General features: G+C 35.1%; 2 protein-coding genes across 2 annotated transcripts; one reads left to right on the forward strand and one right to left on the reverse strand.

The window, feature by feature from the left end:
- Nucleotides 1-11,721: 11,721 nt before the first annotated feature.
- Nucleotides 11,722-15,062, forward strand: LOC120088243. The gene is made up of 5 exons (XM_039045396.1): nt 11,722-12,967; nt 13,125-13,570; nt 14,125-14,306; nt 14,651-14,717; nt 14,799-15,062. Exons 1-5 carry the CDS (start codon nt 12,031-12,033, stop codon nt 14,838-14,840), a joined length of 1,674 nt encoding a protein of 557 aa, XP_038901324.1. The 5' UTR covers nt 11,722-12,030; the 3' UTR covers nt 14,841-15,062.
- An 827-nt stretch (nt 15,063-15,889) lies between these two features.
- Nucleotides 15,890-19,586, reverse strand: LOC120088244 (transcription factor RF2b-like). Its single transcript, XM_039045397.1, has 4 exons — nt 18,852-19,586; nt 17,340-17,472; nt 16,634-16,718; nt 15,890-16,561 (listed from the first exon to the last, which is right to left on the reverse strand). The coding sequence occupies exons 1-4, from the start codon at nt 19,436-19,438 to the stop codon at nt 16,191-16,193; spliced, it is 1,176 nt and encodes a 391-aa protein (XP_038901325.1). The 5' UTR covers nt 19,439-19,586; the 3' UTR covers nt 15,890-16,190.
- Between the last annotated feature and the right edge of the window lie 2,380 nt (nt 19,587-21,966).

Below are 21,966 nucleotides of genomic sequence, written 5' to 3' on the forward strand. Positions count from 1 at the left end.
GATGAGAACCCCTGTTACACACATCTTATGAATCACCGAGGTGTGTGCCGATGAGGTAATCTATGTCGATATTGAGGATAAGTTGGAGGATTTCATGTCATGTTTAGAACCAGTTTGTGAGGACTATGGAGAATCTAATCCTAAACCCATCGATTTCTAGGTGATAAAGTTAGAGGTTGAAAAACTTTGCCCTGTTCTGTCGTCCGGTATATCGTATATTTTTTAGTTTTGTTCTTCTTATTCTTGAGAGTCAATTGAGTCAGAGTCTTTATTTTTAGTTGAGTCAATCCTTGAGTCTTTTTATTTTTCTTTTTCCTTTTTTTAAACAAAATTAAAAATACCAAATTCGACCTGTCTGGTTCTCTTCAAAAGAGGAAGAGCCTTATAGCCTTATCAGACTATATCGACTCATCCAAGAAGGGACCAGAGAAATACAAGAATTTCTTTGTGCATTGACAGGGGACAGGTCACGTGAGCAATCAACGTCAAAAAATTTTCCTTCCTGGGGGGAGCCAGGTGAAAAGTTTACTGCTTTCTTTATTTGTTTTCTAGATTAGCTTTCTTTTTGTTTTTGTTTTGTAGGTATGACCTAGAGGAGATGAGCATCTTTTTTAAAGGCGAGCCTGACCACCACCATCCCGTGCGCGGCAATATTTGAAGGGGAGATTTTCTGTTCCCTTTAACTTTTTCTTTTTTTGAGCTTTATTTGAGATACATTGGGGACAATATATTATTTTAAGTTGGGGGTGGGGTACCCTTGGGTAGGTTTTTTTTTTTATTTTTATTAATTTTAGCTTGGGGTCCTTGAGCGTTGTGCTTGGACAATGCTTGGGTGATTTGATTGCCTTGTTAGCTCATTTGCTCTGTTGTTATCATGATAGTTTATGACTCACACTACCTGTAATGAAATTTTCATGAAGGAATGTTAGGAAAACATGATCATGATTTTAGCCCAATTTTAAAAGTGTTATGTATGTTTACTAATGAAATAGAATTGCATGAAAAATGACACTACTTTAGGTTATTTTATAATTGTTATAATTTACCTAAGTACGTTTTCATATGCAATAATTGGTTTTAGTTTATTTCATTTTTTTATAAAAGTTATAATTAAATGAAATTAGAAATTAAAATCAATAATTCAAAATTACATGCAAACCTTAGGTTAAAATTATTTTTTAAAAATAATTTAAAAACATGATTCACATGGACCTAAGATCACATTTCTAATGAGATTAGAAATAAGTTTAATCTTTTTAATCAGTTTAATATGATTAAATTGGTTTTAATTAAAAGATTAAATTTGTAGCAAATGTATCTATTAGGGACCTTTTGTCTAAGGCTAGTTTTGTCTAGGTTGGGGTATTTAAGTTGACGAAAAAAAACAACCATATCTAGTAACTGACCTAGAAAGGTGAATTAGATAAATTTGCTACAAGCATGCAATCATTTATTAAAGTTTATTGAAGTGTTTAATGAACATCAATCAAAGTTGTTTCACTATCCAAAGTAAGTGTTACTTTTGAGCAAATTTAAACAATCACTTGGTAAAATAATTAGCCCTATTTTTCTATGTTAAATAACCATAAGTAAACACTAAGTGGGAAGAAAATAGGGTATATGATGCTTCATTTTTCCTTTTCACGTTTCTCCTTCAAAAGTTCACACCGTTAGATCTATACTCGGCCTCGAGGCACCTTTGCTAGTGTCCCCCCAACGGATGGCATTTGCATGACTTTTTACTCAAACCCCAGAAATAGATATGATTGCTTTAATTTTTGCCCCAATCAATTTTCCCCTATGATTGACTCATTGAGGTGGAACTCTATAATCTAAAATGGGGACTTACACTTACAAGAAAATGTAAAGTTAGTTAATAGTTTTCGGACGGAAAAATGGTGACTGATATTTACAGTAATAAGGAGTTGTTCTGTATATTGGTTGATAAGGTCTCATTTCAATGAAGGGGTACCTGATCACCCTACGGTGGCTTTTACACTGTCTCACTGAAACGTAATTGTAAAATAGATGTCACATAGGCTGCATTAAATTATTTTGCTAAATTTGATTGGTTTTTCCAAAAGGGTAATGCTCGAATACTAATATAAATAAATTGTATGTTTCAACAAATTTCGTTATGATTTTCGCAACACTAAATTTACTTGTCGTCAACAAACTCACCGGCAAAAATTACGCTACATGGATAAACACAATCAACACAATATTAATCATTGATGACTTGACCTGAGATTTGTCCTAATGGAGGATTGTCCTCCTATTCCTGCTCAAAATGCTCTTCAAAACATTCGGGATGAATATGAGCGTTGGATACGAGCAAATGAAAAGGCTCAAGCGTATATCTTGGCAAGCCTTTCTGAAGTCTTGGTCAAGAAGCATGAGCCTATGATCACTGCCCGTGAGATTATGGAGTCCCTGCGGGGATGTTCGGACAACCGTCTGAACAACTCAGACATGATGCTTTGAAAAACATCTTCAATGTCCGTATGCAAGAGAGGGCAGCTGTTAGAGAACACGTTCTCAACATGATGATCCACTTCAACGTGGCAAAGATGAATGGGTCTATCATCGATGAGGCTATTCAGGTTAGGTCATCCTGGAATCTTTACCTAAAAGTTTCCTGCAGTTCCGTAGCAATGCTGTTATAAACAGGATTAACCACCTTACTCAACGAGCTATAGACTTTCCAATCCTTGAAGAAATCCAAGGAACAGAAGGGTGAGCCAAATGTTGCATCGACCTCTAAGAAGTTCTACAAAGGATCGTCCTCTGGAACTAAGTCTGTACCTTCTTCTTCTGGCACCAAAAAGTGGAAGAAGAAGAAAGGTGGAAAGGGAAAGCTAACTCACCAGCTGCTGTCTGGAATAGCAAGAAAGCCAATGCTGCAAAGGGAATCTGTTTCCATTGCAACTATGAGGGACACTGGAAGAGGAATTGTCCTAATACTTGGTAGAAAAGAATAAGGCCAAGCAAGGTAAATGTGATTTACTTGTTTTGGAGACTTGTTTAGTGGAAAATAATGATTCAACTTGGATAATAGATTCAGGCGCCACTAACCATGTTTGTTCTTCATTTTAGGGAATTAGTTCCTGACGACAAGTAGAGGCTGAGGAGATGACGATGCATGTTGGAACTGGATATATTGTCTCAACTATGGTAGTGGGAGGGCTTTGACTCTACTTACAGAAATATTATATTTTATTAGATAATGTATATGTGGTTGCAGGCTTGAAAAGGAACCTGATTTCTGTAAAATGTCTTCTAGAACAACATTACTCTTTAAATTTTCATGTAAATAAAGTGTTTATTTATAAGAATGGAGTACATGTTGTGCTGATCTCGAAGTACTAAGACCGTTAGCAACTAAAGCCCTCATAAACACTGAACTGTTTAAAACTGTGATAACTCATAATAAAAGAATTAAATTTCTCCTAAGGAAAATGCCCATATTTGGCACCTAAGTTTAAGACACATGGATCTTAGTAGAATTAAGTTTAAGACACATGGATCATTTTGCCTTCAAGGCATGACTCACACACTTAGGTGCCAATTCTTTACCTGTGTGTGAGTCATGCCTTGAAGGCAAAATGACTAAAAGATCTTTTACTAGAAAAGGTCAAAGAGCCAAAAAACCCATGGAACTTGTACATTTCGACCTTTGTGGTCCGACGAATGTTAAGGAAAAATGAGGGTTTGAATATTTCATCACTTTTATTGATGATTATTCTAGATATGGGTATGTTTGTTAATGCAACATAAGTTTGAAGCTTTTGAAAAGTTAAAAGAGTTTAAGATTGAAATTGAAAATGCATCAGTTAAAACAAATAAAACATTGCGATCTGATCGAGGTGGAGAGTATTGGATCTTATATTCCAAAACTATTTGTAGAACATGGAATAGTATCCCAACTCTCAACACCTGGTACACCTAAGCAACGTAGTGTAACAGAAAGGAGAAATTGAACCCTGTTGGACATGGTTCGGTCTATGATGAGTTATGCTTCTTTACTTTACTCATTTTGGGGTTATGCAGTATAGACTGCAACTTACATTTTGAACTATGTTCCATCCAAAAGTGTTACTAGAGTACCTTTGAAATTATGAAATGGTCGTAAAGGTAGTTTACACCATTTCAAATCTGAGATTGCCCAACACTTGTGCTTGAGAAAAATCCTAAGAAATTGGAACCTCGTTCAAAATTGTGCCTATTTATAGGTTATCCTAAAAGAACAAGAGGTGGTTACTTCTACGATCCAAAATAAAATAAAGTGTTTGTATAAAAAACGCTACCTTTTTAGAAGACGGTCACATGAAGGAGCATAAGCCCCATAATAAGAATTTGTTGAATGAATTTTATTATCAAAATATTGAGTCTTCAACAAGAGTTGTTGAAGAACCTAATACCTCAACAAGAGTTGTTGAAGTTGGTTCATCTAGTAGGTCACATCCACCTTAAATGTTGAGGGAGCCTCGACATAGTGGGAGGGTTGCGAATCTGCCTGTTCGTTATATGGGTTTAACAGAAACCCTAACTATCGTAGCTAACGGAGATGTTAAGGATCCATTGTTTTACAAGAAGGCAATGGAGGATGTTGACAAAGATGAATGGATCAAAGCTATGGATCTAAAAATGGAGTGTATGCACTTCAATTCTGTTTGGAATCTTGCACATCAACTCGATGGGGTTAAACTTATAGGTTGAAAATGGATCTACAAGAGAGAATAGGGTGCTAATGGGAAGGCTAGACTTGTGGCAAAGGGTTATACCCAAAGTGAAGGAATTGACTGTGAGGAGACTTTCTCTTTTGTTGCCATGTTAAATTCTATTCAGATCCTCCTGTCCATTGCGTCATATTACGACTATGAGATTTTGCAAATGGACGTCAAGACTGCTTTTTGAAGGAAATCGTGCACGAGGATTTCCATGAGCAGTGGAAAGGTCATTCCAAATTACAATCATGTATGAACTTTACAATTACAGTCATAAACACAAACATATGGTTATGCAATCAATACAGAAATTATAGTATGAAACTACAAATGATCAATAAGAAACTCTACACACATTTGTAGACTCATCGCCAAGCTCCTTGATCACGAGCGCTCGAACACAACAACCTCGAACGCTCGTCCAACACGACCGCTCGAATACAACAACCTCGAACGCTCGTCCAACACGACCACTACACAACACGAACATCGCACTCGAACTCAACGATTGCCTTAATCACGAACACCCCAACAGCACGAACGGCCTCCATAGAACCTCGACGGTGTCGAGTTGAGTATGACACCACCAAGAAGGCTACCTTGGTATCCTCGGTGTGAGAATTCAGAGGGTGGGCTCTGTGTAGACTTGGTTTGAGGTAGAAGACGGAGGAAACAACAATCGTGTAAACGATTGAGCAAGTGGGAGATGGCTGAAACCTATCGTATAGGTCGATGCCCAATCGTTTAGCAAAAGCTCAGCGATCATTTAGCTCATCACTTAGCTACGTGTCTATCGCCTACAAACACTACACGATCGTTTAGCTCGCTCTAAGTTGTCGCTTAGTAAATTCTATTTACTTGACAACTTTCGTGAGATTAATTTTCTGAGAGAGAATTCACAATATCTCAAGCTTACAAAACTTAATAAAATTAGGAAAACAAATTTTCTTTTATCTCACGGTTACCATGAATCCACTAATAACTTCCCACTCAATTGGTTATTAGAGAAAAATATTTAATTATCCAATAGTTAATATCATTATAAACATAAATGATAACCAACTTATCATACTATATTTATAACCTATAGTTTTAATATTTCATCTCATGAAACATATAAACCATAGTTCTTTTTCTATTCCATGGTACTTGATGTAATTCTCATTTACATAATCTCCACTTAGATGTATCTCATACATCATACCGATCATATCATATATAATCGAATTACCTCTTGTCAATTTGAACATTTCAAATCAAACACCAAGAACTGATCCTCAACTGAATCCATTGAGCTACCAAGAGGAATTATGGACCTGTAGCTCGAAGCTCCAACGGTACGTGAATAACTGACTAAATTCTTTAGTCATGGGATCCACCATCCATTAACTGCCAGGCACTCCACTAAAGACCGACAACTAAACTCTCCTTACTATAGATATTATGTGTGTCCATCTTAACCAATCAATAGTACGACAACACTTCACAGATCACTCGTAAGTACAGTTCGACCAATAACTGTTATGCCCCTGTAGTTACATCTAATTTCTTAAGTACCACTGATCCTTCTAATGAACATAAGTCATAGTCTTACTATGACCGAGTCCTCTCTCCCAAAGAAAGTTGTGGCTACTATGTTCAAGCCCCGAAATCAGCCCTTAAGGGAGCAATCTCTCTACTTATCCCTGCTTTGGGAAAAGAGTGAATTTCATCTTGTGGATTGAGTTCCCAACTCCCAGATCAGACAAGTCTCCAAAAAGATAGGCATGTTGAGTTGGCAATATAGCCACTCTCACCCTTACTAATCAAAGGACCGCCCTTAAAAGCATAAGTTCCCAAAACACCCAGATTGAGGTCGTGTCACCTATGGTCGTTTAGATGAGATGTAAGTTCTTAGTATCAAACGACGTTATATTTACAGAGTCTAGGTTCATCTTCGTGGTTCTTGGTCTTATTTATTAAACTCTTTGTATAGGACACCCCCGCTTGCACGTCTCCACATGAATGGTCAGGATCTACTATCTGTAGTAGTTTACAACACTTGCAAACCTCTACAAAGCGAGCCGTATCCGTAGTGTCACCAAGATCAGGTATCTCACCTTAATCCTTACACTACATACCTATTTAGGTTATCACTTAAGGCATGATCCACTTGTATTTCACATATACATGCTTAAGTTCACATAAGATAACCAAGGATTTTTGTTTATTGGATATGAGTAAATGCCATAATGAAATAACAAATATTTTATTCATCAAAAAACGTGTATCAGTACAAACAACGAGACTCTGGGAGAATTAGGATACCAATCCCAATACTTTTTTGAATGGCAATCTTGAGGAGACAATTTATATGGAGCAGCCTGAAGGGTTCATAATCCAAGGCTAAGAGCAAAAGGTTTGCAAGCTTAATCAATCCATTTATGGGTTGAAGCAGGCTTCTCGATCTTGGAATATAAGATTTGATAATGCAATCAAATCTTATGAATTTGATCAGATTGTTGATGAGCCTCGTGTTTACAAGAAAATCATCAATAGTTCAGTAACTTTTCTAGTGTTGTATATAGACAATATCATACTCATCGAGAATGATGTAGGCATGCTGACTGAAATTAAGAATTGGTTAGTGACCCAATTCCAAATAAAAGATTTGGGAGAGGCACAATTTGTTCTGGGCATTCAGATCTTTAGAGATCGAAAAAACAAAACGCTAGCCCTGTCTCAGGCATCGTACATTTGCAATATGCTCATCAAATTTTCGATGCAGAACTCTAAGAGAGGGTTACTCCCATTCAAGCATGGAGTTATTTTGTCTAAGGAACAATGTTCTAAGACACCTCAAGAAGTTGAGGAAATGAGATGGATCCACTATGCATCGATTGTTGGTAACTTGATGTATGCGATGTTATGTACTAGACCTAACATCTACTATGCATTGGGGAAGTCAGTCGATGTCAATCTAATTTAGGATTTGATTACTGGACTGTCGTTAAGAACATCCTCAAGTATCTATGGAGAACGAGGGACTACATGCTCGTGTATGGTTCTAAGGATTTGATCCTTACAAGATATACAGACTCTGATTTCCAAACTGATAAGAATTCTAGGACATCCACATCAGGATAAATGTTCACTCTTAATGGAAGGGCAATAGTCTGAAGGAGTAGCAAACAAGGGTGCATTGCTGACTCTACTATGAAGGCTGAGTACGTAGCGGCTTGTGAAACTGCTAAGAAAGCCGTGTGGCTCAAGAAATTTCTAGCTGATCTAGAAGTGGTTCCAGACATGTCAAAGCCCCATCACCCTTTATTGTGATAATAGTGGTGTTGTGATTAATTCCCGAGAGCCTAGGAGTCACAAGCGCGGGAAACACATAGAGCGGAAGTATCATCTCATCCGAGATATTATACATCGAAGGGACGTGATCGTCACATAAATAGCTTCTGAGCACAACATTGCTGATACATTTACAAAGGCCTTCATGGTTAAGGTGTTTGAGGGTCACCTGCAGAGTATGGGTCTATAGGACAGACCACATCTAATCTAGGGGAAGTGGGAGATTTTGTACTGGGTGCACATTTTGCCCTAGTTTACTGTTTTGTGTACTTTTGTATTAGTGTGACTTTTATGATGTACACCCCACTAACTTTAAGACAAGTGGGAGATTGTTGAGACCAATGCCCTAAATCTCGTGGGTCCTGTAGTTTGTAATTGTAATGTATAAACAAATTTATTTATTTAATAAAATATGATATGTTTTATTCGACATTTAGTAGCATTAATCCACAAACCAATAAACATATGCAAAGTTATTATGGCTTGTATATAAGTGGTGTGCGCATCTGTGTTTTAACAGAGTTTGTATGCTTGTGAATCTGGATGAATATAGGTAAAACATAAGTTATATTAGTATATTAACTATTTATTAGGCACAACAAGCCCAAAGAAGGCAGGTATCAGAAGTAGGTTAGATAGTGGGTGTCATAAGAGTGTTGGCATCTACTGTCTTCACTTTTCTTTTCAGGTTAAAAAGATAGTCTGGGAGGAGGTGTGACAATATACGTGGCCCAATTTCAACCACGAATCACGCTGGGCTGGTCCAAACTTGGTTCCTTGTTATGAAGCTTGGTTGGGTTTCTTCAGAATTTGCATTTTCTTTTTTTTTTTTTTGGTATTTTAAAAAACTTTATTTTGTGCAATTGTTATATTCTAACTATATATATACTATATATATTATATATATATATTAATTGCAATTATTACAAAGCACATCTTTCACGAAAAAAGATTCACTAGAAACATTTCAAAAGCTAATTATCAGTGAGGATTTAAACAAGCAAGCATAACTAATCTGAAAAGAAAACGAGCGAATGAATTCAAATATGATAAGAAATTATTGATATAAAAACATGTTAAATGAATGGAATACATACTTTTTGAAAAATCAAAGCTTTGTAGAGCACAAGTTTTGTAAAGAGAACTTTAAGTTTTAGAGAGAATTTTATGAGTTGGAGAGAATTTTAGGTGTTGGGAGTATGTTTTTTGTTTTGTTAAAACATTATATTGGTGGTTGGTGGTGGTTGGATGTAATAAGTTGGGAAGTAGAAAAGTAACTGAAGGTTGGTGAGATATAATAAGTTGGGAAGGGTAGAAAAGTAATTAACTATTCTAAATTAGACATTAGTGTAAGAGTAAAAAAATATGCAAGCGAAAGTAATTTGGATCTAAAACACTCTAATTACACTAATTTTAAGGATTAAACATACTTGTTCAAAACCGAAAAATAAAGTTTGTAAATAAAACTTTGATATAGCTCAAAATTGAAGCAATCATCTAGATGTTTTTTTTTATCACAAACATTTCGTAGACTACCGCTAGAATCTTCCCCGCTATTTTCCAGTCTTAGAACGGATTGTGGGATCCAAAAACATGATGAATTTCAAGGAAAAAAAGAAGTTGGAGAGAACTTGGAGCTATGGCTTTGAGAGATAAAAATCAGCTTCAAAAGCCAATATTTTTCAACCTTAATCACAGCAATTCCTTCCTCTATTTAAAGAAAAAATAATGCATAATAAAATAACCCTTAAGTGACAGAAAATTCAAGCTTAATTATAGTGGGGATTGAGGTGTTGTAAGGAGAAAAGTGGGAAAAATCCACTAACTCCATTTTTGAATTTCTGAAATACAAAAATCAAATATTTAAATAAAATCAATTTTACAACCAATTTTAAATAAAATCAAGTATAATAATTAATTTTAAATAAAATTAGTTTAAAATAATGTAATTAATACTATTAATTTAATATCAAATATTAAATTAATAATTAACATCAATCCCGATCATGAATCCATTCATGTGTACAATACATAAATCATATTTAAATATTTTCAATTCTCCATATTGTTTAATTCATAATTAAACGATAAGTCATTAAGTATATCAAATATAATTAACGCTTCCTAGATAAAATTTAAACGTTTCAAATTTTCTCATCACACTTTTCTAAGGTTTAGTTCAATATGAGCTAGTAAGGGGACCTAATGGACCTACAGATCATGAGCTTTGACGATATGAGATTAACCGGCTAAACTCTTTAACCTAATTAACCAACATTCGTTACCTATCGAGACACTCCACTATAACCCAGTAGCTACACTTTCCTCACTGTAGATATATTTATGTTCACTCGATATAACCATGATTAGTAAGTCTATCATTCACAGGTTGTTTGTAGTTATAGTTGGATCAAAATTATCGTTCAACCCCTGTAATTACATCTTGTTCCTTAAATCCCACTGATCCTCTAATGAACAATTGGTTTGTGGTCCAACCACCAAATCAAATCCCTTTCAGGCCAATGAGAATGTGGAGCCCCCTTATACAAGACTTGGAGTCAACATTTAAGATAACAACCTATCTACCATCTCTATAATCAGGCATGAGCGAATTTCATCTTGCAGGACTATGTCCCCAGCTATCTACTTGGACTTATCCCTAAAATGGTAGGCTTATTGAGTCGGTGAACTCGGGTCACTTTCACTCATGCAGATTAAAGGATAGTTCCGAATAAAAAATAGTTCATAGTTAGCTCAAGATTAAAATCGAGTTACCTAGATCATTGTATTGAAATAGCCAATTTTAACAGCAAACGATGTTATAAAGTAAAAGTGACTATTTCTCGGTTTGGTCTTATGCAAACTCGTTGCATAAGACGTCCCCACTCTCATGTTTTCACATGAACGATTCAATATCACATTGTTTGTATTAAATACCAAGTGGGTCGTATCCATAGTGTCTTAGGATAAGGTACCCATCCTTATCCCTAGCTATAGACCATTTTAGCCATTACTCAAACTTGATCCACTTTTATGTCTCTACATATAGTTCAAGTATTCATGATATAGCTAGGGGTTCTTATTTTATTGGATTTAGGGTTTTGAAATACAATCCACATATTCAATATCATCTTTACTAAATAGATCTCAAAAACAACTTTATTATAAAATAGAATATGTTTATTATTTACAAACTACGAGTTTTATGACATAAAACTTAACAATTATTTTCATTTAAAATTTGTATACCAATATAACTTATGTTTTACCTATATTCACCCAGATTCACAAATTGAAATTTTTGACCCCCTACCAAAATTTTGACTCCCTAACAATTAGAAAAAACAATTAATTTAATTTTGTGAGTAAAAGAATTAATTGGTTGAGAAAACAATTATTTTGCGGGTAAGAAAATTAATTTGTTAAGAATTTGATCGTTGAATTAGGTATGATAAATTTAATTATGAGATGTGAGGGCAAAATAGTAATTATACATGAAAAGTTTACAATGTTTATATCACTCCCATCGTCAAAAGGTCAAAAAGACGGACCGAGCTCGGTAGCCTGGCTTGTTATCTCTTGGAGAGGGGCACACTAAAATTCAAAAAGGGTTAAAAAAAAAAACAGCTTTTTCAAAATAGATCAATTAAAAATAAATAAATAAAAAAACTTGGTAGGGGGTCAAAAATTTCAATATCCCTTCCGTCTTCCCTCCCTCCAAACGGCATAGCATTGGGGTCGTCATAGAAGAATCTGTCGAATTCAAATTTTGCTCTCTGCAATCTCCACCGCCGGACGGTTTGTCTCTTTTAACTTTATCATCGTCGAAGAATATCTCCAGTTTCTCGAAATCGTAGTTCCCATTGTAGTAGGGATTGAAAAAACCCTAGCTTTTTCTTCTGTTAGCATTTTCATCAATTAGGGTTTTTCCCCATTTGTTTGTTCTGCCTCCCACTCTATTTGAACCATGGACGAGGACATTTGCCGTTGGATTATCGAATTCATACTCCGGAGTAAAATGGACGATCACTTGCAGAAGAGAGTTATGGCGGTCGTTCCCTTCTCAGACAAGGATTTTCGCCTGAAGAAAACGGTGCTTTTAAGGTCCCTAGAGAGCGAAATATTGGATGCTGTTTTAACGGAGAAATTACTTGTAAATTTTGAGTTGATTGAGCAGTTAGACAAGGCTGAAGGCCTTGCAATCATGGAATCAATGAAAGGTGCATATTGTGCTGTGGCAGTGGAATGCACCGTGAAGTACTTGCTGGTGGAAGGCATTCACAAACATGGAAGGTATTTTGATGCTGTGAGGAGGATATGGAATGGAAGAGTTACTGAATTGGTGAAATCGGGCAAGAGTAAGTTGGTTTCGAGGGAATTGAAAGCATGGAAGGATGAATTTGAAGCGTCACTTTGTGATAAAAATATTAGGAAGAAGTTGATGCTCATGAACACGAGATATGATGCCCTGAAACTGACAGGAGACTATCTGAGTGAGGCGTGGGCGGTAATGGGTTCGTCATTTATTGAATTGTGTGCTTCTTTGATGGATAAAAGGATGGTCAATGAAATGCAGCCTAGTCAGTTAGAGCAGAAAACAAACAAAATGGCTATTGAGAGTGAGGATGTAGGTGGCGGTGATGAGATTGAAGTGCCCTCCCAAGCGGATAATCGTGTGAGACCGGAGCAGCACGAAAGTGGGCAAGTCCTTAGTCAGCCTGAAAGAAGAACTGATTTGCTAAATAGCCATCAGGGTTTGGGTACCAACGAGGGTTCTAAACAACCAGACATTGTTGCTACGACCACGGAGAGAGTTCAAGAGTTGGCTACTGAAACAGAGGAAGGGCAAGAATCGATTGAGAAGGAGGTTGCAGTTTTGCACAATCCAACTCCACGTCGAGATGGTACTGATATGTATATCCACTGTATAATAGATTGATGATAGATGCTAGTTTATATACTTTTTTTTCTCTTGGTTCTATCGTGTTTTTATTCAGTTTGTGATTTTTTGCAATTTAAGGTCTAATAATCTTTAATCTCAATTTATTTTTGCATAATCAGAAAACGTGAGGACTCCTGCTATGCCAAGATGCAAGTCCCTTGCATTTCATAGACGTGTTAGAGGCAGAGCTAAAATTAGTCAACTGGAGGACTTCGAGAATGAGAATGGCAATTCATTTGAAAGATATACTTGCCCAGATACTACTGAAGTTAACCGGGTGCGAGAAGCACTTAGGACTAGCTCTGTAGAGCTGCAGGCAGTGGTGAAAGATCCACTTCCTGATGCATTGCGCATAGCAGAATCTGTAGCCAATGATCTTGCCAAAAAGAATGAAACTCGTGAGCATTCTTCGGAGGGCCGAAATGATGCTGGTGCTGCCAATCCAACAATTAACAAGGACGCCGTGCCTCTTCAATCTGTGAGTGCAAATCTTAAAAATCCAGGTTATGGTCAAAAGACACGGCCTAGCATCATGGAACGCAACAGTACAGCTTGTTCATATGAGGTAATGTTAGCCATGTTCGATGCCATTTTGTTAGCATGCCACCATGCCTTTTCTGCCTTCTGTTTTGAGTTGCCTGAGATAGTTTCTACATTGCTTTTTAAAGGCTTTGTGCCCAATTGTGCGATATCGACTATTTTATGTTCTCAAGAATATCATTGCTGGGTCTGAATTAAATGTCGGAGCATCATTTTTTAGTTTAATATACGGTGTTGTCAACCATTTTCATTTTAATCAAGAATTATAGTGTTATCAATGCAGGGAAAAAAAGATACTTGTAAATATATACAATTTTATTGTAGTTGCACTTGATATTAATATCGTGTTGTATTTTGCACTAAAAGGGAAGTTGGTAGTTATGATAGGACAATTGTTTATAATGGTTTAGTACTTCATGTCTACACACACTTGGAAGATGGAATATTCATCTTGATTCTTGATGTTCCCTCCTTTCTAATTGAGTGGATTACTCTATATTCTTAATCATTCTTGCTGTATGTTTTTATTTACTTTTAAATTCACTGTTTTCTATGGTAAGACTTTTCTTTTTGTTGCAGTGGAATGATTCAATAGATGATTCACCTGAAGGAAGTCATGCCGACAGACTTCACCTTCCTAGTCCCAAGAGAAAGGTTATTTCTCCCTTGAAGAAGTACGAAGAAACTAAAATTGTACGGAGAAGGCAGTGTAAGAAGTGGAGCTTGCTTGAAGAAGACACCTTAAGAACTGCTGTGGAAAGGTATGTGCTCTCAGTTCTTACCATTTTCTTTTGATTGTAGAAGGATGATGATAGAACTCGAATATATCAAAAGATAAACGATCACAAAATCACAAGATAAATCAAATGTTTGAGAATACTCCCATGCCTGAATACATTTCACCAAATATTGCCTATCCTTTTCCTTTCTTGGTCACTGTATTTATAACCAAATTTCCCCTAACGAACACACAATCTTTAGTTAGAAACTTAAAATTGCACAATGGTTGATCCTTGCCGCCCTTTTATAGCATCGTGAAGTGGTTCTATTAACTTAAATTTTGTTGTCTCTCGAGTTAAAGATCTTGTTTGTGTTTGTAACTTAGGTTTGGTAAAGGAAATTGGAAGCTCATCTTAAATAGCTATCGTGATATATTTGATGAAAGAACAGAGGTAACCAATTTCACAATGGTATTTTGTCTTTTTGAGTGTCCATAGCGGTTTTGTAAGAGGTTGTTGGGTTGCTTGTCTCAGGTTGATCTGAAGGATAAGTGGAGAAACATGACCAGATACTAATGACTTTCCAAATTCCGATCCAAATTCGTGCATTATAAATTAACCTTGAATTACAGGGCTATTTCTGTAATTTTGAGTAGTCGACCTCGTAATGCCCCTTGGATTTTGATTGTAATGTGGAAAAAAAAGATTGAAAATATCTATGTAAATGAAAATGTTGAAGTCGAATGACATATTGTCACTTAAATGCCACTTCTATTTATTTTTTGAACTCTAAAAAAATTCAGCTCTCTAATGTCTCCAATCACTTGTTGGCATATGAATCCAACATATCTAGGGTCATGAGTTTAATAAAGAATTTTAGGGGAGTAACTAACGAGTTCAATTTATGGCGGTCAATTACCCATGATTTAATATTCTATTAGTTTTCTTGACATTTAAATGTTATGAGATCAAACAAGTTGTTCAGTGAGATTAGTCAAGGTGTATGTAAGCTAGTTTAGATACTCTTATAGATATAAGAAGAAAAAATTGATTGGGTGGAGGAAGAAGAATCTAATCGGATTGGTAGACGAGGATGGATTAAATTTTGGAGATTGAGTAAATATAATGTGGTCAAAGAATTGGATTTCTGATTAATTTTTCAAGTTCATGTCACTGATTATCTGGTTATACTATTTTATTTGAATTATTATTTTTTGACATGGAATTATTCTAATTGATTATTAGGTAAACTATCATTTATTAGTATCAGTGTTATTATTTTTAAGGAACTGTCACTGATTATCTGATAATATTACTTTAATCAAATTTGTCTAATTGATTTTTAGGTTATATTATTTTCAAGCGAATTTAGCTTATAGAAAAGTTACTAAAAAGAAATGCAGTTTTTTCCCCTGAAAAATAAAAGAAAATAGTTTGTTATGATAAAAATGTTCATTAATTCGTAGAAAACCTACAGCCAAATTTGCAACCCTGAAAGACACACCTGAATGCAGCTAGAAACAAATTTCAAACACTAAGGATAGACAAAATCTACCAATGACTGCACACCCACAAGATGTCATTTAGTACAAGCCAGGAAAAAAAAGAAGGCTACACAATCGGCATCCCGACGTCAAACACAGACTCATTTCATTCCAACAAAGCTTTCAAGCCACCCATGAACACAACAACAAGGCTCCATATGCCGAAACAAAACAATGCACCGAAACCCGTTTGAAGAATCCCCCTTAAGAATATAAACATAGAACAAAAAAAATTGGTCCTTAAATACAAATCAAATGAATGGGATATTTGAAGTGGAGGAGAAACTCTCTAAATAACTGGAGGTCGATCTATGAACAATATACTAAATCACATGAATCATCAACAAGTCAGTTGGGTCAAGTGTCAGCAGCCAATTTTGCATCAAAAGGTTGTACTGCTTTCACTAGCAGAGAGTGAAGGGCCCTCGGATTTCACAAGTGACGATCCTTTACTACTGATGTCGAGACCCTGCAATCGGCCGAGAGAGTCAGTCTGCAGAACCTCAGAGAGAGAATGAGAATCTGATGGAAGCAGAGGGTGGGTAGACATATTGGATGGAGAATGGCTAAATGGTGGCATTTGCATATTTTGAAGGCCAGCAGATCCTGGTTGTTGTTGCGAAAGTTGAATGAAAGACGACGGGGCGTATGCCATGTGATGAATTCCCAAGTTAAAAGACTCGGCAGGGCTCATCATTTCCCCTGTAGCGATCTTAAGCCTCTCGACTTCCTTCTTTAATGCTTCGTTCAAAGCTGCATAGATTTAGATATCAACCATATGTTCAAAATTACAATTACACAGAAGTAATGAAGTATAATTCTCACCATCACGCAATTGGGCTTGTTGCTCCATAGCCTGTAAACGAAGCTTAAGCTCTGTATTTTCAGTACTGAGACCCGTCGTGTCTCGCTGTATAAGATGATAAGTCTCAATCAGATCATAATTCTAAGCTGTTTTCTAGTTAACGTGACCACCTTTGTTATTACATATAGTTGAAGTTCAGACTAGTGAAACGATATTTTGATGGTAAAAAAATATCATTTTGATGCCTATATCTTGGGTTTTCATTTTATTCATAAATTTTAGTCTCCGTATTTTCTACACATCCTAAAAATAGGTCCCATGGTGTGTTTATTGTTGTTTTTTATGAAAAAAAAAAAAAAAACTTTATTACCATTCTCTTTATATGTTTTAAAAATATATTCCCTTTTATAGTGTCTTTTCTTGCATAAAAATTATTGTTTTTATTTGATTAATTTGAATAGAAATTAACCTTTGAAAATATACCGACTACAATGGAATGAAACTCAAAGTATAGGACTAAAATGATAATTTAACCTATTTTAATTTAAAAATGACAAAATAGCAGCCCCTCCTTTTTCAACCAAGAACATAAGTTTCAAGCATATTATTGAAGTGACTTTATGCATCACTTGCCACAATTGGAATGCATTCCATCCAAAACATATAGCCAGAGGTGAAAATTCTGGGAAAAATGGAAGCTGAGGTTTTATATTGATAGACACAAACCTGGAACAAAGTCAATTGGGCTGATAGAGTAGTTGCTTCTGTTTGAAGGGTTTGCACTTTGCGCTCCAATTCTTGTATATATCTTGCCTTCCTCTCTTTTGAGCGAGCAGCAGACTGTCGATTTGCCAATATCCTAAACAGAACAGCAATGACATGAGGAGAAGGTTTCCGGGAATTCCATAATTTTGTTTAGTGAAAACTGAAATCAATATGTATATGACATATCGAGATGAAACAAATCATACAATACAACGAAATCATCATCTTTCACCACCTATGCCTCTCCAAATTGTTTGTATGATGACACGAGAAAAGAAACGAAATAGTTGATTTAATTCAATAAGTATTTCATTTTTACTGTGTATTCTTTCCTAAATGACAATCCGATAGGCCATCATGAGTATATCTCAACTCTCATAAAGCATGTACTCTTGAGTGTTCATATTCACTTATTAAAAATGGGAGTAAATACTAAATATAATAAAAAAAAAATCAATTGTTCACCTGTTGGAAATTGGACAAAATATAGCAAGTCAACTAAATATAGCCAGACGCCACACGTCACACGTAAAAAATTTGGAAATTGGGTAAGGAGAGTTTGGATTTTGGTCGGCTCGGGTTGAAAACCGGCACGACAACTGATGAATCAAATTGGCGCGAACCGAGGCGGTTTTGGCCGATTTGGTTGTTTTTCGGTTATGGCTTACACCCCTACTTCCGATCAAGAGACAAGAGGTTTGAAACAAACCAAATAAAATCTAACTGAATCCAACGAGAGACCATGTTTTACAACGGTACATGAACAAATACGTGGGATTGAGGCGCATGGATACGTTTTAAAAGCTGCATAATTTGATTCTAAACTATTTTTATCTCGGCATCTTTCCTACCTAGAGCTTTACTCAAATCAAGTACATGATTATTTCTGTAAATCTCATGTAGCAGAATGGTTCATTAAACCCCCATATTCTGGACTCAAGAAATAAATCCAGCCACAGAGGGGAGATCGTTGACTGACTTACACACTATAATAAAAATTTGAAGACAAATGATGCTTGGATCTGGGAATGTAAACAAAACATTCAAATAAAAAAAAATTAAAATGGAATCAGATCCCTCTACCCCTCAACTCGATTCTAAAACTTAACCAAGGCCAGTTAAAAAAAATGAAAAAACTCCAGAAATCAGCATACAAAAGAAAATGAAAATTGGAAAACCAAAATGTGGAGCAGTGATTGAAGTTGAATCAACTAAAATTATGATGTACAATCAGCTTGGCATCTCATTTCAGAATCTAGCTTAGGTGAAAAGCAAACAGAAATGCCGAAAACTTCTGTGATTGGCGACTGAAACTTATTGAAAATAAAAACTCAAAAGCATTGAAAATGGCGATAATCTAGCAGGCCAAACAGATATAGTGGAACAATCGAACAAAAATGGATCGAAAGCGAAAGAATTACTCAGAAGAAAACAGAGACAGAAAATCACAATAGAAATGTAAAGAAGAAAAACCTTTTAGCGCGTTTTGGATCACTGGACCAAAGCTCAGCCAACTTATCAGGAGGCATAGCTTTCTTCGCTTCCATAATTTCCCCAAACATACTCGACGACGACGTCGTTCCATCCACCGAAACGCTATGCCGATGCCTTGGCTTCGAAGTCTTCTCCCCTTCGCTACCAGCACCAGCACCTTCACTTCCGCCATTACCATTATGATCTACGAAATTCCCTCCTCCATTACCTCCAAGCTTCTTCACATCAATGTAAGTCGAAAACAGATCATCTTCCGATCCGATCTCCTCCAGACTTGCCGTCGACGAACCGCCATTGAACGGATCCGACGCGGAAATATCCATCATATCCTCCGGCAACCGGAAACTAACTTCTGAATGAGCTCTCCGATGATGAGAGCCAACTCTAGGCATGAATGAAGCATTTCCAGCATTCACATTGGCAAACATCGATGACGAGGAGGAGGCCGTCGCATTCGCCACCGGCGGCGGTTTGTGAGTCTTCGGCGGCGGTGCTGCAACATTGAGTGGAGGAATTTGATTGGAATTGGGAGTGTGGATAGGGTTCGATGGCGCTGGATCTTGCATTTTCTTCTCCTTTTTGCCCACAATTTTAGGGCTAATCTCTCTCTCTCTCTTCTTTCTCTTTCTCTTTGTGATTTTTCGGCCGAGTTTTTCTCTTCTAAGATCTCCTTCTCTCTGCCATGTGCTTCGGCTTCTTCTTCACAGGAAAATTAATATAAAACAAAAAGAAAAAAGATTTTCTTTTTCTTTTTTTTCCCCCTTCTCTTCTATATTCGTAATAAAACCTCGTAAAAAAAAAAAAAAACTGTAATTTTTAATTTTTATTTTTTACTTCTTTACTAAATTTCGACTCTGCAGTTTTCTTGTTAGTTTTCTTAAACGACATCGTTAATGCTTGTTGACATTGGTAAGTCGTTGGATTTTGACTTTAGGAATAGTGGATAAGTCTTCCATACACATCTTGCCACCGTTTTTATTTTCTTTTAACAAATTTACAAAATTACCAAAAATAGCTTTTTTTTTTTTGAAAAAAAATTAATTAATTAAAGACAAGACACCGAAACATCTGGAAACAACAAAACAATCAAATTGTGAAAAGCCTTCGTCTTTCTCTAAATTTGGCAAGATCTTAACGAGTGATATCCAAAGTTGAAGTTATTTGCTTGCGTATTGTTTTGAGTTATATCCAAATTTAGGTGTTTGATTAGTTTGATTTGGTTTAGCTAATTCATAATATTAAAATACATCAGTTTTGTGTTTGTTTTCAAGAATTTACCACAAGAAAGTTTAGTTATCGAGGATTTAATCATATCAGAAATTCTTTTAAAATAAGAAATGTAATACAAAAATGGTGTTAGTATTCGTTTTAATCTATAAATTTTTCTAATTTCAATCAATAAAATTTGAGTTGGTTTCGCTTCGTTAGACTGCAAAAATATGGATTGGATTTAATACATATTTCTTGTTATAATTAGTAAACTATAGCATATGAGAATTTAAACTTTAATATTAACGTATTTTAAAAATTATGGTGATATCGATTCTAAAAAGAATTTATCAATTTCATGTAGATCTTAATTAAATTTCATATTCTAATTTTTACTAGTTATAATCAACTCTATTAGGTTTGAATTTCATTTTTTCTCTTCTTTTATGCTTATTGGTCCTCCAACTTTTGAAATATCGGATTTGATTTTTAAACTCTTAAAATAAAATGTTTATTATATTTGTTGAACTTTTTAAAAAAATAACAAATTGATCCTTACTTTAATTTTGACTTTTAAAACATTAATGACAAGACTTTAGTGTATTAATATGAGCATGATTCAAATTCCATCAAGTAGATATTAGGCGATAAAAAGAATAATATAGGAAGCATCAACATAGTTATTTCCTAAAAGTTCAAAGGCTAACAAAAATCCTATGAAAGTTTAAAAACTAAAATGAAACAAACTTAAAAGTTTAAAAGAGAATAACAATCAACATTATGAAAATTTAGACTTCACTTTGTTTTAGCCACTATTTTTATAATATTTTATGTTAGATATGTGCTTACCCAAAAAAAATTAACATATGAAAAGTAATTTTGATTAATTAAACAAAAGTGAGCCCACTCCATGTTACTACCGTTTTAATTGGAAAAATGATTAGTCTCAAAATCGTTGCTCTCTCATGTTCTGATTTTCCTTTTTACCCTAATTTAAACGAATATGAAGAGGAATTAAGAATTCACTGGAGAACCTAATTTTGAGTAGCCGAAGAAAATGTAAAACCGGGCCGATGAAAAAAGAAAAAAACTTGTCCCCTTTTTCACGAACTTCAGGTGTTTTGACCGTAAAAAAGTTTACTATAACTCTAAAATCAATTTAAAACACGTTTTAAATTCATTAAAATTAATTTTAAATGATTAAAAATATAATTTAGAACAATTTCAAAAACAACGGAATTGATTTTAACAATTTAATAATCACTCCCAAATATAACCTAAATCAAATAATGTTCTATTTGAGATGAGTTTCAATTATGCTTCCTTTAACTTTGAAATTTTATTTTTCACTTGAATATTGAAATTTGCTCCAAAGAAAAAGCTCTGTGAAATTGTTACCATTTATTTCATCTTGAAAGATATCTATTGGAATACCTTAAATTTGTTTGTTGGTGTTTCGAACAACCATGTATGCATATTTATTTCTTTGCAATTATTTACGATTATGATCCTAGGGTTTAGAGTAGTGCGTTAGATAATCTCTCTAATCCTACAGGCGCCGTATGATGTAATTTTCTGAAAACATTCTCCCTAATAATACTGTTCTTCCTCTGCCTGTGGACATAACTAACACACCGTTAGTGAATCACGTATATCTGTGTATCGATCTTCTCTATCTCTACGTTCCTTTTTGTGTTCTTTAATTATCGATTTCGTAACAATATCGTTAAGATTATTTGCATAACCAATGTTTTACACATTACCACGCAAGTTTGCATGAATGATATTGTAAATAATGTCACATGTTTTTCAATTTTTTACATATTAATTGCAGAGCCAATTTCTATCTTATTCTAACAAAAAAAAAAAAACAAAAAAAACTCTC

Source organism: Benincasa hispida, chromosome 10, assembly GCF_009727055.1.
Source record: "Benincasa hispida cultivar B227 chromosome 10, ASM972705v1, whole genome shotgun sequence".
NCBI lineage: Eukaryota > Viridiplantae > Streptophyta > Magnoliopsida > Cucurbitales > Cucurbitaceae > Benincasa > Benincasa hispida.